Here is a 15,510-nt window from a genome sequence, read left to right on the forward strand (position 1 = left end):
TACTGAGATGGTGGTTGTGAGGAAATGGGTTTTGTAGTCCTTGTTTTTCAGAACACCCCAGGTGTCCAGGGCTTCAGCCTGAGAACCAGTCGCTTGTTGTGACTTCCAGCGGGAACAAGTCAAAGCGACATCTCAAGAATGATAAACACCGAATTTTATCCTAATCCCTCATCAGCCTGGGAAGGGGGAGACCCGAGGATGGAAAGTTACCAGCTTTAGTATACAGCTGTTCAAACCTCGTGTTCAAAACCACCCTGTACATTTCCAGGGCTGCTTTTTTCTACACACACCCCTTCATCCTTCTAGCGCTCTCTGCATTCAGATATCCACCTCTTGACACACACTTCTGGCTGAAAATCCCCAGGGATGGAGGGAGAGAACTCCAGGGTAGCCGAAGACGCTCCAGGCCCTCCTGACACAGCAACGTCCAAAGAGCCAGCTCTCCCATTAAGGGACACGGGACGTGGCGCTTCGGTGCATTTCCCTGTGTATGCAGCAGCATATTGATCCTGGTGGATGATGCCTCCTGAATCCCAGGGGCCCTTCATGCCGCCCCAGCTTATCCCTCAGAGAGAAACTGCAAAGGAGGGAAGACCAGCCCGGACAAGACTTTTAAGGAGCTGGTCCGTTTCTCCTTCCTCTCCTTCTCTACCAGCTCGGCTCTTCTCACTCACTTCCTATCAGCCAGACTAATGGGTTGGCCAGGATGAGGCCCCTTGTGGGTAGGATAACAGAGGGGATCAGCAGCGCTGATTTTGCCAGTTGCTATGAGATTTAGGAAGTCTATCAGGCTTAGAGGAGAAAGGACCCCCTTCTTCCTTTGGCAAATCATGTCGCCTCTTCCTCTCTTCCCATCCTGGCTTCTCTTGTGAAAGCCCCACGGCTGTCAAACATGTCACAGCTGCTCATCAAAGGGACTGTGAGATGTTGGAGGAAGACAAGCTGTCAAAGACTCTCTCACCGGCAAGACAAAAAAACAAAAACACAAAAAAAAATAGCACTGCAATTCATGAGATCAACAAGAGAAGAGCTGGGACTGCAGAACAGAGCCGGCCTCATAAGCCTGGCTCGAACTCAGCCAAGCCCCCTTACATGACCCCCCCTGACCACCCACCCCCATCGGTTGATCTGTGTCAGATGATGTGGCATCTGGGGAGGAAGCAGAAACTCTCCGGCAGAAAGGAAGGAAGGCTCTCTGGAACATGAGGGGTCCCCGTGAACGGCTCCACTGGACAGTTCGGTGGCTCACTCACCATCGCCCTGCAGAACCTCCGGGTCCTCCTCGGCATCCTCGCCCTTGGAATCGGCCACCGGGTCCAGGGGGGCTTTCGTGCGCCCATACAGAAACTCCGGGATATCCTTCACCAGCTTCATGAGGGCGCAAAGATGGAGGCTGCTCCGACACTCGGCTGCTTGGGAGAGGAAGTGGGAGTGGAATGAGATATTCAGAGACAAGCCCCAAAAGATGGGGGAAGGCAGGTTACACACAAGGAGGGAGAGCGCGTGGTGGCCAGAGAGGGGTTCTGTAACTCTGGTCTGAATTTTGGAGTCAGAGAGGGCGCAACGTATTGCTGAAAGAGGAAGGCAGGAGGTGTCTCTCCCCCGCCCCGGGCATCGCAAGCGCCCGCCTGGAGACGTGGACCTGAGCCTACAGAAGCTTGCACCAAATAAAACTTTTTAAGGACTTTTGAGGTGCCTCTGGGCTTCCCTTGCTGGCCTTTCCCTGCACGGCAGCCAGGGCAAAGGCTCCATCTGTGGCCTCGGGTCCACTTCATCACAGAGGCCAACCCTCTTCCCTGCAGCCCTTCCCTCTTGCTGTAAATCTCACCGTCCCCCTCGCCAGCTGTGGGGGTCAGCCCCTCCTCTTCATGGTCACTCATTTCGGCCGTATCCCAAGGCCCCTCGATATCCTCCAGGATCTTGTGATCACCACCTAAAAGTGACAGGTAAAAGACAAACCCAACCAGTCATGCTTCCTACAGAAATCTCCTGGCCAACCTCTCCCCACCAACCCCAGGTTTAAACACTGGGCGGGAGGGGCAAAGTGAGACTGTCTTATGGACTCATGTCTTCCCCCAACCTCCAAATACAGCAGAACCACCACTTTTTGGGAGGGAGGGGGCTTTTGAAACACCACTCCCATCCCCACTCAAGAAGCCGACACAGAGATGGTTTAATTTTTAGTAGAAACTCCTTGCCAATTATTTCACAAAAGAAGCCATAAAACTGGCTGCACCTGTAAGCAACCATCGGTGGCTTGGGCATACAGGTAACCTGTAAATGTTGCTTTGTCTGTTTGTTTATTTTTAAGATTGCAACCTCCTGAAGCCCACAGTGATCAGAAAACACTTTTCAAGACAAAAAAAAATTTCTCAGCTCTGCAAAGCACTTTTGTTGCGTGGAATATAATTTCGAGCAGACATTGCAGAAGGATCTCCTTCATCCCGGGAAACAGCCCCGCAAGTTAATGCTCGGCTGTAGGAAGTGCGGTGCAAAATCTTGCTTTTTCAGCTCTTTTCCATGTGGGAAAGCCATGGACTGATGGCAATAAAAAGGCTCCAGGGCAGAAGCACCCCACGGCATTTTTCGACTTGCATCCATGTTGACCACACAACTCAGGGCTCCTTACCATGGGCTCCCTCCTCTCCACCAGCCTGGCTGAAATTCTGCCCCACCGTAGTTTCTTCCAGCTGATGAATTAAAGAGGAAACCTCCGCGGAGGGAAGAGAATTACCTGCACGTACAGACAAAATGTGAACGTTGGTTCCAGATCCTCCCAAGGACGGGGGGGGGGGGGGGGGACTCAGGCCTTTGATTGCCTTGCAGATCCAACTGCATAACAAGCAGAGGAGAGCTCTGATTGAGGCAGACGCTGGCCGAGAGAAAGGAAGCTTTGCATAAATCAGCCCGATGAAGGGCTGATCGACTGAGGAGGCAGGGAGAGCGGAGCAGCAGCACCTGTATGGCCACCTTTACAAACTGGGACGAACGAGGACAAACCAGTCTGGGCCCATCTCTAGGTTGGACCAACACAGAATTAACCCTGTTGATCTCGGGGGTCCCAACCTGCTGGGCACCCGAGGGCACACTTGTCTTAGCTGAATAAACCTGTTGCCCTTTTGCTTATTATTATTGCTCAAGACTTGGCTTAACAGAATTAGCCGAGACACCGAGCTCTGGGAGTAACACCTTCCTTCAATCTGGACGCTGTACTTCTGTGGGTGCAGCCCTAGCGTTGCCTCGGCGGTCTTTCTGCTGACTCCTCGCCCGATGGACTCACATTTAGTCCGTGAACCATGAGGACTCCTGACACCTTTCTGCAATTCCCATTGCCAAGCCGGCTGTCACCCATCCCTGCATTCATATTTTCATGCCAATTTCTGCTCTCCTTAAAGTCCTACAGAACACGGAGCTGTCCCCAAACAAGGGGTGCCCCTCCCTGTAAGCAAAGCCCCCCCCCCCATGAGGCCTTACCCAGAGAGAGTAGCAATGTGTAGTTTTGCAGCATCACGTCCTGGTGCAGCTGCTTCTGCCACCCCTCCAGCAGGGACCACTCTTCGGCCGAGAAGGGGACGGCCACGTCTTCAAAGGTTACCAGCTCTGGTGCAACGCAGAGGGTGGGCGTGCCATTTTTTGCCTTCACCTGAGGGAGGGAGGGAGAGAGAGGCGCCCATGCATTGAGTTGGGAGCTCAGCTAACTCCCTCCAAAAGTTTCCCCTATCAATAATCTCTGGATTACGCATGCCCCAGTCTAGCAGTTACACACATGCGCATGTGCGCAGACACGCCCAACATTTCTGATGGGCCATTTCTTCTACATTTTGACTCCAGCACTGGATCAAAGTTTTTGAAGTCTGGCTTGAAATAAAAAGTTCACACCCTGTACCATTAATATCTCCCAACTTCAAATCTGATTTGTTAGAAATCCCATCTTAATTTATGCCTCCACTATTTAAATGTTCCAAGATTCAGATATCTATGAATGCAAACAGTATGTACAACCGTATGCAGCCTCCTTCTGGGCCATCGATCAATCCTTCCTTAATTCAAAGTGGTGGCAAAGGAATGTTTCCATCCCTTTAAATTTGGGAACCGCTTAAAAAGCAAATGGAGCAGAAAAGGCCAGAGGGGTGAGGGGAGTGTTACAGTTTCTTGTCAGTCAGTCAGTCAGTCAGAAACCTTTATTGGCATACTGAGTACAGTAAAACAGACAAATACAATAACATACAACTAAAATGTTCACTGGGTAACGGGTAGGAAGGGCCAGCCAAGAGCATATTTAGGGCTCTTCATTCTGCGAGACTGTGCTACGACGTCTCTGCATGATGGCATATACGTATCTGGCAGTTGACAGGGTAAGTTCCTTAATATTGCCACTTAGAAGATGCTGCATTTTCCTCATATCATCCCATCCGGAATGGGAGGAGAGAAAAGCGCACAGATGGGACAGGCGAATATCCTTGTACAGAATACAGTAAAATAGCATGTGCTGCAGGGATTCAACCACTCCCTGACCACACGGGCAAAGTCTCAGTTCTATTGGTAAACCCTTGTACCTGCCCTGCACTATGTTTGAGGGTACTATATTGCATCTGGCAAGGGTAAAAGCCCATCGTTCTTGTGGCTGTTCTAAGTGATAGAGATAGCTCGGTCTACAGCCATAGCTGAGGGGCAACTGAAAGTGGAGTGGAGAGCAGACTCTTTGGGCAGCGCTGTGCAGAGATTGCCCCTCTATATCCAAAACCCTTTTTTTGATTGTTGGAAACACCCTGGAGGGGGGTATTGAGCCCAGTAAGTCTGGTGACAGCCCCAGGGTCTTGATTTTCTTAAGAAATAGGGCAAGGCCTTTTGGGAACAGACTATCTGCCAAGAGCGCTTGGAATAAGATGTCCTTGGGTGAAAAGAAACAGATTTTAATCCAATATTTCAAGAATCTGAGCCAGGCCTGAGTCTCGATCTTGTGCTGGCCACCTTCAAGGCATAGAGCAGCATAGGGCACACAGTGGGGAAGACCAAAGATTTTATACAGAAATGTGGATTGGACTCTTTCCACAGAACTGTGTAATGCAGACATCCAGATGGGCACACCATATAGAAGCTGTGTAACTGATTTGGCATCGAAAATCTGCAGCGCAGCAGGGATGTAAGAGTGGCCCCACGTATGGTGGAAACGTAAAATAGCCTGTGCCGAGAGCTTAGCAGACTTAATCGCTGCCCGTTGGTGAGTTGTCCAGGAGTGTCGATAATGAAAAAAGACACCCAGGTACTTAAACTCTCTAACCTGCTGAATATGGTTGCCATTGAAAGACCACGAGAAGGATTTCCAAGCTTTGCCAAAAGCTATAATTTTAGATTTCTCAAAGTTTAACTGGAGATTATTGCGTATCAGATAGTCATAGCAACCGATAACTAACCGCTTTAGGCCAACCCTTGTGCGGGAGAGGATAACCATGTCGTCCGCATATAATAGAACTGGAATCTGTATATGGCCCAATTTGGGGCTATGACCATTGATATTATGTAGGAGTGGGGCGAGGTCATTAATAAATAGATTGAACAGAGTTGGTGCCAGAACGCAGCCTTGCTTCACTCCTCTGTTGGAAAAGATCTGATTGGAAAGGGCCCCCAGCATCGACGTTTTTATGCGACATGTAGAGCCCTCATGGAGTTTTTGGATTAAGAAGAGGAGCCTCCTATCAATACCCAGCCTGGCGAGCTTTAGCCATAGAATATCTCTATCGATGGAATCAAAGGCCCCTTTTAGATCTAGGAAGGCTGCATACAAGCGAGTATTGCGCTGAGAGGTATATTTAGAAATCAGATGGGATAAAATCAGGCAGTGGTCTAATGTAGACTTTCCTGCCTTAAAACCCGCTTGTTCAGGTCCCAGAATATCTTGATCTAATAGCCAGTCTTGTAATTTGTAGAGTAGATAACTGGCGTACATCTTCCCAGTGATAGCGAGAAGGCTAATTGGTCTGTAATTTGCAGGGGACAGTTTCTTGTCATCATCTTAGAAAATGAAGAGACTGGAACTTTTTTAAAAAGATGTGACCGGCAGCCGCCATCACTGGTTCCCCAGCCCTCTTCTGAGAGGCAGTTTGGTGCAACAGGGTCTCTTTGCAGGGAGGGTTGGGAAGCGGAATATAAAGCGGTCTGGTTTCTGTTTTCCCTTCTGCCTCACTTAAGTTCAAAGATGGTTCCCCATCTTTGCTTGGAAATCCCTCCACGGTGCCTCAACTGCCAGAAAAGAGGAACAGACCTGCAAACCCCCCCCCCCAGTCCTTGGCGAACCACCATCCTTTGTTTACACAAGAGGACTGAGGGGGAACTGGAATGAAGTCACACCCAGATGGCTGCCCCCCATCCCCAAAAGGAGGCTCTTGATCAAGGAAGCCCTTCCTGCTGTCAACAAGCCACCCAAAAACCCTTTCTCGTGGCCAATGGCCAACTTTCTAGCCTGTGGCTTCTGTGACTTGAGAAAGGGCACGTCCCTTCCCTTTAGCCCATTTCTAAGTGAATTCATAACTTTAAGTGGCTTTCTCGTTTTAGTCCCTGTGGCTACCCAGAACTCGGGATGAGCCTCAAAGTAGTTGATGGGGCCGGCAGCACAGCCACCAGGGAACAGAGGCGACTCCAGCAAGAGACGGAATCTCCTTGGACAGCTGCTCTCTCGCTCTCTCTCCCCCCCCCCCCTCTCTCTCTCTCTCTCTCTCTCTCACACACACACACACACACACACACACACACACACACACACACACACACACACACACACACACACAGAGCGCCGAGCATGGCAAAAGCCAGCACCACACGATGAGAGCCGAGCCGACAGCCTTTGCCACGCTGGCACGGCTGCTGAGGACAATCAGGGATCGATCGCAATAACGCATCCAGACTCCTGGAGAGCCCTTGGCACGCCTGGGTGCTGCTGGGGGGGGGCATCACCCCTCCTGATGGATTTGGAAAGCCGTCCGTCACCATCCCACACAGATCCCCCTAACTGGTAAGCCTAATCCAGCCAGGGGTTCAGCCAGGGATTGGCGAGGGCCACGAAGGCTCCCTTCTGCCGCCACCCCTTTGTCTCGCTAACGGTCCCCCGAGTCCTCAGCACTGCAAACTACCGAGTCCTTTTGGGTCACAGCGAGACACCCAGCTGTTAATGCAAAAAAACAAACAAACAGGGCCTCTGTCTCAGTGGGGAGTCCTGTTTTGAAGCCTGGCTCCTCTTGTAAGGCTGTTGCAAATCAGCTGATGGGGCTTCATCCCCAAACATCCCTTCCAGTAAGTAGCTCACGAGGTTTTGTCTCCTTCCTTCCTGCACCACATGGCCAAGGGAATCCCTTTTGCAGCAGGTGCCACACCATCTACATGTTATGTGACCTCTAGCGTCCCTGTGCGTGCCTGTGCGTGCCTGTGCGTGTGTGTGTGTGTGTGTGTGCGTGTGCGTGTGCGTGTGCGTGTGCGTGTGTGTGTGTGTGTGTGTGTGTGTGTGTGTGTGAGAGAGAGAGAGAGAGAGAGAGAGAGAGAGAGAGAGAGAGAGCAATAGTCTGTCTTCTCCAGCCCATAACAGCCCCATCAGCCCTTAGGTGTGCTTGGGGGGAGGCAGTTTGCAGGAGCTCAGCCTTTCCGCTCTGCAGTAACCCCCCCCCCTGCAATGTACAACATGCATCGGAGGGAGCAGGCTGGTATCACCACAAGGCTGTGAGTTCTCGGAGGACCGCAAGACCCTCTCGCTCTTAAATGAGCACTCCCTGCCTGCTGGAATCTGTGGCGCTGAAGGCAACCTCCTATCCCAGCTGCGGCTTGTGGCCTTCTGCCCTCCCCCTCCCCCCAGGAGTCTCTGGGTTTTGCTGCCAGGAAAACAGAGAGACTTGCAACCAAGGTCTAAAGGACCTGGATCTGAATCAACACAGCCCTCTGTCCAAACAGCGGCAGGTGTCCCTCACTAAGGAAACAGGATGAAGTCCCGCCACAGAGGTCACCTTTCCAGGTCCTGAGATTGACTATGACTCGCACAAAGAGGCTGCAGAAAATTTACAAGAGAGGAAAAAACAGAGCAATGCCTCTGTGTCCATTTCTTGTACGCTGTGCACCGTTATGACACGAAGCCACTTCCCCCTCATCCACCCGGAACCGTCTTTCTCCGGGGAACAAGACGAATCCAGCAACTCCATGCAAGGGAAGAGCAGCACACGTTCTCGCCACCATCTCTGTGGGCAAATCCGGGTTGTTCTCCATCTCAAGGAGGCCTCGGCAGAAGTTCCACTTGGTGCCCCCCTCTAAATGCGCACAAGAGCCCAGAGATTTGGCCACTTGCTCAGCTGTCACTTCTCGGAGTGAAGGCAAGGTCTGGCCCAACACCCTTCTTTGCTCCTCTGACGTTTTTCTGGGGACAGCGGCCCTCGTGGCTTATTTGACACCTAATGCAGCCCGACAGAGTGGCATTTTCCAGGAGAATCATTTTGTCAACACCTTAATTCCAGACTCCCGTTGGCTCTTCATCCTGACAATAACCCCCTCCCCACTTAGGGATCTTGTCAACCATGAGCAGATCAGCCGAGGGGCTGGGGAGTTCGACTGCCAGGAAGCGTTGGTGGACAGCCTGCTCTCTTTTGCCTGTGGGGTGTTTCTTTTTTTTGGGGGGGGGGAGCAAAATCACAGAAGCAGGGAAGCAGAAAAGTCACACCTGAAGGTCATATAGTCTGACCCCCCCCCTGTAGAATCATAGAATGTTGGGCCTCTAAAGCCATTGAGTCCAGCCCCTGCTCAAGGCAGGAATACAGATCAAAGGCTATCTGCCAGGAGGTTGTCTAAATTTCTCTTGAATGCCTCCAACGTTGGAGCGCTCACGGGTTCCACTGTCGTACTGCTCTAACAGTTAGGAAGTTTTTCCTGATATTCAACCGAAATCTGGCTTCCTGTCACTTGAACCCATGGTTGCATGTCCTGCACTCTGGGATGATCGAGAAGAGGAGAGGCAATGAGGGTGTCAAAAGGTACAAAGCAGGAGGGATTGATAGCATTATATTTTGGGGGACTACAACTCCCAGATGGCTGGAAAAATCTGGAAGATGGAGTCCAGAAAGTGACTTTTTTTAATTAATTAAAGAAAAACAATAAAAACAATGCTAATATAAAATGTGTATACATACATGCACTAACACAAAATTTCCCCCCTTGTACCACCATCATTCTTGGGACCAGATAAGAAAATATTTCCTTTTAATCTCTTTTCACCCCATGCCACGCCAAAGATACTGTACATTGATTCTTCTGCTGGCTTTTGACCTTTCCATTTTACAAAAAACATAATTCAAATATGGACTCCATATCTCTTTAGAATCATTATATTTTGTCAATCCTCTTTTTTCTTTTATTTCACATGTTAGCTTGCCATTTATCGCTAAACTCCGCATTTCTTTCTACCAATCTTCAAAGTTGACTTGTTCATCGTTTTTCTAATTTTCTGCAAATATTAATCTTGCTGCTGTGACCATTATAACAATGAACTCTTTCTGTTCTTTTTTAATATGGTCATTCTTAATTACGGTATATTTAAAAGGGCAAAATTTGGTGATCTTCAAATATGACTTCCAATAATTTCTTTAAAAAACCAGTGCCCATTCTTTCTTGACTTTTTCAACCTCTAGGGAGCAGGAAGAATCACTCAGATCCATTTACCTCTTTGAAATACATATGTTACCACTAACAATCTAAACATCCCAAAGGGAGGCTTGTCTTCCTGCCAACAAGACCTGGAAAGATACATTTTAGGCTCCAACTGATCTCAACCAAAAACCCAAGCAAATCTCTTTTGACTGCCTAATGAATCAGAACAATGACAAGACTGGACAGGAATCCTTTTGACCCCTTGATTGCTCAAGGACCTGGAGACCAAGGGCCCAGCCAGTCTCACCGCCATCCCTGAAAAGTGAAAACGACTTCCGTGTCTGGTTTAAAACGGGGGGGGGGGGGGGACACCCCTGAGGTCCAGTGGTGGAAGTATTATCCATCAACCTGGTCTGGCAGTGATTCCTCCCAAGCGCAAATGGATGTCTCCAACATTTGGCCTTTGGGGAATAAAACAAGGAGACGCCCAGTGGAAAACAAGGCGCTTTGCCCAGTGACTTTTTTGGCAAACAAAGAAAAGAAGAGCTGGAGAGTGGCGTGAACCGGCCACGGCAACCGGAGCAATCCTCAAAGATCACAACCCACTCTCCCCCCATGGGTTCAAGGGTCGGAGTTCACGGAAGGGGCATGCGTCTTATGTTCCTCCACTCCTGGTTAATTTCGCAGCTTCCAGGTGCCGGGGTCAACTCTCCCGGGAAGCTCTGAAACCCTTCCTTCAGTCCCAAATCCATGGGCATTGGCTCCATGCACTCATCAATCAGGCAAAGAACTTCTTAGCCTGTGTGTGTGTGTGTGTGTGTGTGTGTGTGTGTGTGTGTGTGTGTGTGTGTGTGTGTGTGTGTGTGTGTGTGTGCGCGTGCGTGCGCGCGTGTGTGCGCGCGTGTGTGCGCGCGTGTGTGCGTGTGCGTGTGCGTGTGTGTTGTGTTTTGCAGGGGCTGCAATAAAGCCCCCACCATGTGTCTCAGCATGCTGCATCCTGACCGTCAGGCAGCTTTGTCAGCAGTCCTGGCTTAACGCCATCACACTGCCAATAAAACCCAGGAGCCAGACAGACAAAATTAGAGAAGGAAAGAAAAATACAGCAGCTCCTGGCTGGATCAAACCTATCTAGAAGGGAAGATGTGTATGGGGGGGTGGTGGCATAAAATACAGGCCGGCCAAGGAGTCGCCATCTAGGGCCCGGTGTGTCCGTGAAATCGCAAGCACCCTCCAAAACCGCCTCCCTCATTTTTGAGGGTCTCTCCCTGGCAGGGAGGGCTGGTATCTCTTAGAGGGTGCCCAGCATAGCCACTGATGGCTACTGAGCAGAGTCAAACACTTCCTGAACACCTGGCATGCCCTGGAAATCCCGACAGGGACACGACAGATTGGAAGCAACCGACAAGCGCACAAGCACAAGAAAACAAACTCAGGATCCTTGTAAACCCTTTCCAGGGAGTGTGGAAAGAGGAAAAGAAGGATGATTTTGGCTCTTTAAAGACCAGCAGATGTGCCCCTGGGCAAAGCTTTCATGGGTTGCAGTCCATTTATTCAGACAAGGAAGAGTGAGATAAACAAGTATGCATTATAGAGGGAAGGGAGATAAAGGCACAGAGAGTATAAAAGAAAAGAAAGGACAAAGAAAGGAAAAAGGGCGGGCGATCCAGTCAGAGAGGCCAAGTTCTGGACCAGCCAGTGGCCAGAACAGCACCATGAAAGCCAAGTCTGGGATGTCCAGAGCGTTGATTCCCTAAACATCCTAGGCTGTGTCTACTTTGAGGGAATTCTGTGGTTAAACATCTCACAACATCTGTCTGAGAAAGCGAGCTGCCCTCCGTAAAAGCTCGTCCGGGGGGGGGGGCACCAACCTGTGAGCCTTAAAGGTGTTTTCTGACAGGCATTCCGACCACGGTGAAACGGCACCTGAGGACACACCAGTTCTCAAAATCCCAGTGAAAAAACTTCCCATTTTCACCCGGCTTGCTCTTGTTTTATCTCTCTCTCTCTCTCTCTCTTTCTTTCTCAGTCTCTGCCTGTCTGTCTGTCTGGTCAGCATGGACAAAACCTCTGCTTCAAGGATCTTCAAGGTCTCACCTCTGAGAATTAAACCCACCAAGGTTGAGAAGATCAAGAACAGCTTTGCATCACTGTTTAGAGAGGAAAAACCCAGAGTCCGGCCTCCTGCATTGGGTCACCATCTGGGTAGCTTTCCAAATGTACAGGGCCAGGAGGACAGCCGGAGGCAGAGGGCCAACCTGGGTGTGGGTGTGTGTGTGGAAGGAACCGGCAAGTCCAAAACAGGGGCGGGTCAAAGGTCAAAGGGCAGGACCTTCACCGCAGCCTAAGGCCCCTGGTCTGGCCCAGAGAGGAGAGAAGGCAGGCAGGAGGTCGCTGGGAAAGCCACCACCCGCACACGCCACCCCCAGGAGCGCAGGATTCCACCCGCAGGTCCTCCTCGCGGCTCTTCTGCCTCTGGTCACCCAACTGTAAGATGGGCATAGAAAGGACCCCTTGCTGGGCAGAAGGCCTTGCCAGGGAGGATGCGGGGCGAGGAGGCTCCAAAGGGTCATATAAACGCCCTGCTTGACACCCCGATGCCCGCTTCCAAGTCTGCTCAACGGGTGCAGGGGCGACCAGAGGGAGCGGGGGGGGGGGCACCCAGCCCTCGGCAAGGCCGGTAACCGCTCGGGCAAACCCTTCATCCCAGTTGCTTCCTTCCTAAATGCCAGCGGAGCCCCGGTGGAACCGCACCTGCCCCTTGGCATGGAGGCAATCCTCCCCCGCCCCCCCCGTCTCCCTCCCGGGGTCCCTTCGCACAATCCGTGAGGGGGACCCCCGGAACGGAGCCCGGGCGAGGCGGGGCGGGGGCGAGAGCCTCCCGGGGCCGGGGCGCGGCCCCAGCCCGGGCCCTTTCGCACCACCTGCCTCCGGCCCCGCCGGGCCTCCCCCGAGCTCGGCAACGGCCAGCCGCCGGGGATCCGCCGCCGTCTCCTTCGGAACCGGGGGAGGGGGCTGCCGGGGGTTCGCGGTGCCCGATCCCACCCCCACCCCCACCCCCACCCCCGGCCAAAACGGGGAAAGCCGGTGGGACGCCGGTGGAATGCCTCTTGCCCCCTGCCGTGCCCGGACCAGCGGGTCTCGCGCTCTCTGTCCCCCCCCCCCAAAAAAGGAAAGGCCCGAGCCTCCTCCTCCTCCTCCTCCTCCTCCTGGGCGCCGCCGCCTCCCCCTCGCCCGGCTGCCCCTCCGGCCGCCGGGACTCGCTCGCGGCGAGGGGGGGGGAGAGTAAAGGGGCTCCGGCCGCCGGACGCGGGGCCGCCGCCGGTCGTCCGCCCGAAGGCGCCCGGCCCTACCTGGCGCGCCTCGCCGCCGCCGCCGCCGCCGCCTCCCGCGCCGCCAGGCTTTCCCGGCCCGGGCAGGGGCGATCGCCGGCCGGGAACCGGGTCGGGGCCGCTCCTGCTGCGGCTGCCCTCGGTCCCCGCCGCCCCCGCCGCCGGATGCATCCCGCTCTCGTGGACCCCGCGCTCCGCCCGGCGCGGCGGCAGCGGCTCTCCGGGAAGGGCAGGGCAGGGAAGGCAGCCGGCGCGGGTGGAGGGAGAGCCGGTGGGCGAGCGGGAGCGCGCGCGCGAGAGAGGCCCCCCCCCACCTCCACCAGGCTCGCGCCCGCGCTCCGCTCGCCCGCCCTCTCTCCCGCCCTCCCTCCTGGGTGGCGGGACTACAACACCCAGCAGCCCCTCTCCCGCTGCCTCCTCGGGATGGAGAGGCTGACCCGGCCGGCCGGCCGCCGCTGAGCGTCGCTCCCCCCCCCCGGGAACCCTCCCCCCCCCAGCTGGGTGAGACCTTCGTCCGCTGCAAGAGGAGGAGGACAGGCAGCCGCTCGTCGGGCGAAGCTTCCCCTTCTCCCCCCCCACGCCCCTTGCGCGCTTTCCAGCCTGGCAGGAGCGGCACCACCGGACCCGGTGCGGGGAAGGAAGCGGAATCTCTTGATTGATTGATTGATTGATTGATTGATTGATTGATTGATTGATTGATTGATTGATTGATTGATTGATGTGATTTACCTCCCCGTTTGTGCCGAAGTCCTCCTTCTGGGCGGCTTACGAGCAGCGAGAACAAACGACGCAGAGCGAAGAAAAAAAAGGAGAAGCCCTAAATATATCATACCTACCGGCAGGGCTGGGCAATTAATTTCTATAGGGGGGGCCGCATGAAAAATCTGAACTGTGCTCGGGGCCGAACCAACTTTACTTAAAAATACTGTAAAATGAAACAGTGATGTTACGATTGTTTTTTTTTTAAACTTGTTAATCTTCAGAAATACTAAAGAGGTTTTTTGCGGTATGTTAAAGATAAGCAACGGATCAACTTTAGACAAAAAGCTATAAATGGTTTTGATGTTCAAAACTGATCGCGGGCTGGACAGGAGTGGCTCGCGGGCCACACTTTGCCCAGGTCTGCCTAACGGAGACATGGTCTAGCCATCCGGCCTGGCCCTCTTTTAATTCCATTCCGAGCCAGGGAGTCACGAGTGGACTCGAACTCGAAGAATAACGAGCAAAACGGCACTCGTTATGTATTCCTTACTGCAGACACACGCACACACTCGCGTCCCCCCCCCCGCGCCCCCCTTTCCCCAGGGGACCTTGAGAGTCCCTTTCTTAATTCGCAGCACTCAGCACGTTAAATGTGGCTCCCGCTTGCCCTCCTAGATGCCAAGGGCCCGGGGCTTTCTCCTCCTCCTCCTCCTCCTTTGACCCCTCCCCTCCCCACAACAACCTGGCGAGGTAGGTCAGGCCGGTCAAAAGGTCCCCGGGGTGGCTTGCTGTAGGCTGGAACCTAGCGCTCTCAAGTCCCGATGCAACACTGTAGCTATTGCCCCACACTGGCTACCCTTGCCACCCACCTTCATCATCATCACCACTACTATTAACACAATAGGCACCAAAACCAACGGTCTAGGATGGTTATAGAAGGGGTAGCTCTGTAAGCCTGTGCAAGCATTACAGGTGAAAGCAAAGTAAAAATAAAAAGTAAGAAAAGACACCTGAAAGACTAAGTTTCGTATATATTTTTTAATGTGAGCTGTTGTGGACGCATCCACTTCATCAGGCCCGATGGGGATGTCACTGGTCCACTCACTTCTCCCAAGGGCCGCTAAGGCTGGTGGCGCATGAAAGCTGGGCCAGTTCCCCTTCAGGGCCTCCTCCATCTTACTCCACATCCTAATTTATCTCATCCCTACCTCTTGCCTGAGCTTCCCCTTCCAGAAAGGGCCCAGAGCTCCTGCTCCTGCTCATTTAAATCTAACCCCCACCCCTCAGACCATGCAGTTAGTGAGAGCAAAGGTCAGCTAGAAGAAAAATACCTCCCCCAGATAAAATGTGTCCTGAGCACACTCCTGTCCTGCAGCGAGTCCTGGACCCTTTTGTGCACGGCAGGAGAGCAAGCTGAACACCTTCCATATGCGTTGCCTCCGACGGATTTTTGGGATCACCTGGCAGGAGAAAGTTCCAAATAGATCAAGCTGGAAATTTTAGCATATATACATTACTGAAAAAGTGACGTCTATGTTGGCTTGGGCATGTTGTGAGAATGGCTGATGGCTGGATTCCAAAAGATCTCCTGTATGGAGAATTAGTGCAGGGAAATCGCAGAGCGCGATACCATAGTCTTTTGAGACAGAAGGATGCCTAACCTAACCTATTGCCTTCTCTCCCTGCCTTTATTTATCTAAATTATTTTTACCCTGCCTTTCTCCCTTTAAAAAAGAGAGAGAGAGGAACCCAGGCAGGGTACATCATTAAAAAGACAATATCTGAAAGGCTGGCGCCTCCCAAAGCAGGGCCGCTGAGGACAGGACAGGTTGGAGACCGTGCAGTCATTGGGGGAGCCGGGGGG

General features: G+C 52.7%; 1 protein-coding gene across 8 annotated transcripts in view; it reads right to left on the minus strand.

Moving 5' to 3' along the window:
• The window catches only part of KRABD3 (KRAB domain containing 3), a 37,938-nt gene extending 24,531 nt beyond the window's left edge, over positions 1 to 13,407 (minus strand). For 3 of the 8 annotated variants that reach the window (XM_078378451.1, XM_078378455.1, XM_078378449.1), the window contains exons 1-5: positions 12,966 to 13,402; positions 3,475 to 3,643; positions 2,630 to 2,734; positions 1,829 to 1,933; positions 1,254 to 1,412 (exon numbers count right to left, since the gene is read on the minus strand). In XM_078378451.1, the coding sequence (XP_078234577.1) occupies positions 1,254 to 1,412; positions 1,829 to 1,933; positions 2,630 to 2,734; positions 3,475 to 3,643; positions 12,966 to 13,115 (688 nt within the window). In that variant the 5' untranslated portion in view covers positions 13,116 to 13,402. Of the gene's footprint in view, positions 1 to 1,253; positions 1,413 to 1,828; positions 1,934 to 2,629; positions 2,735 to 3,474; positions 3,644 to 12,965 lie in introns of all 8 variants that reach the window. The other 5 variants (XM_078378453.1, XM_078378452.1, XM_078378454.1 and 2 more) reach the window with 4 other exon arrangements.
• Between the last annotated feature and the right edge of the window lie 2,103 nt (positions 13,408 to 15,510).

This window comes from Pogona vitticeps, chromosome 6, assembly GCF_051106095.1.
Source record: "Pogona vitticeps strain Pit_001003342236 chromosome 6, PviZW2.1, whole genome shotgun sequence".
Taxonomy (NCBI): Eukaryota; Metazoa; Chordata; class Lepidosauria; order Squamata; family Agamidae; genus Pogona; species Pogona vitticeps.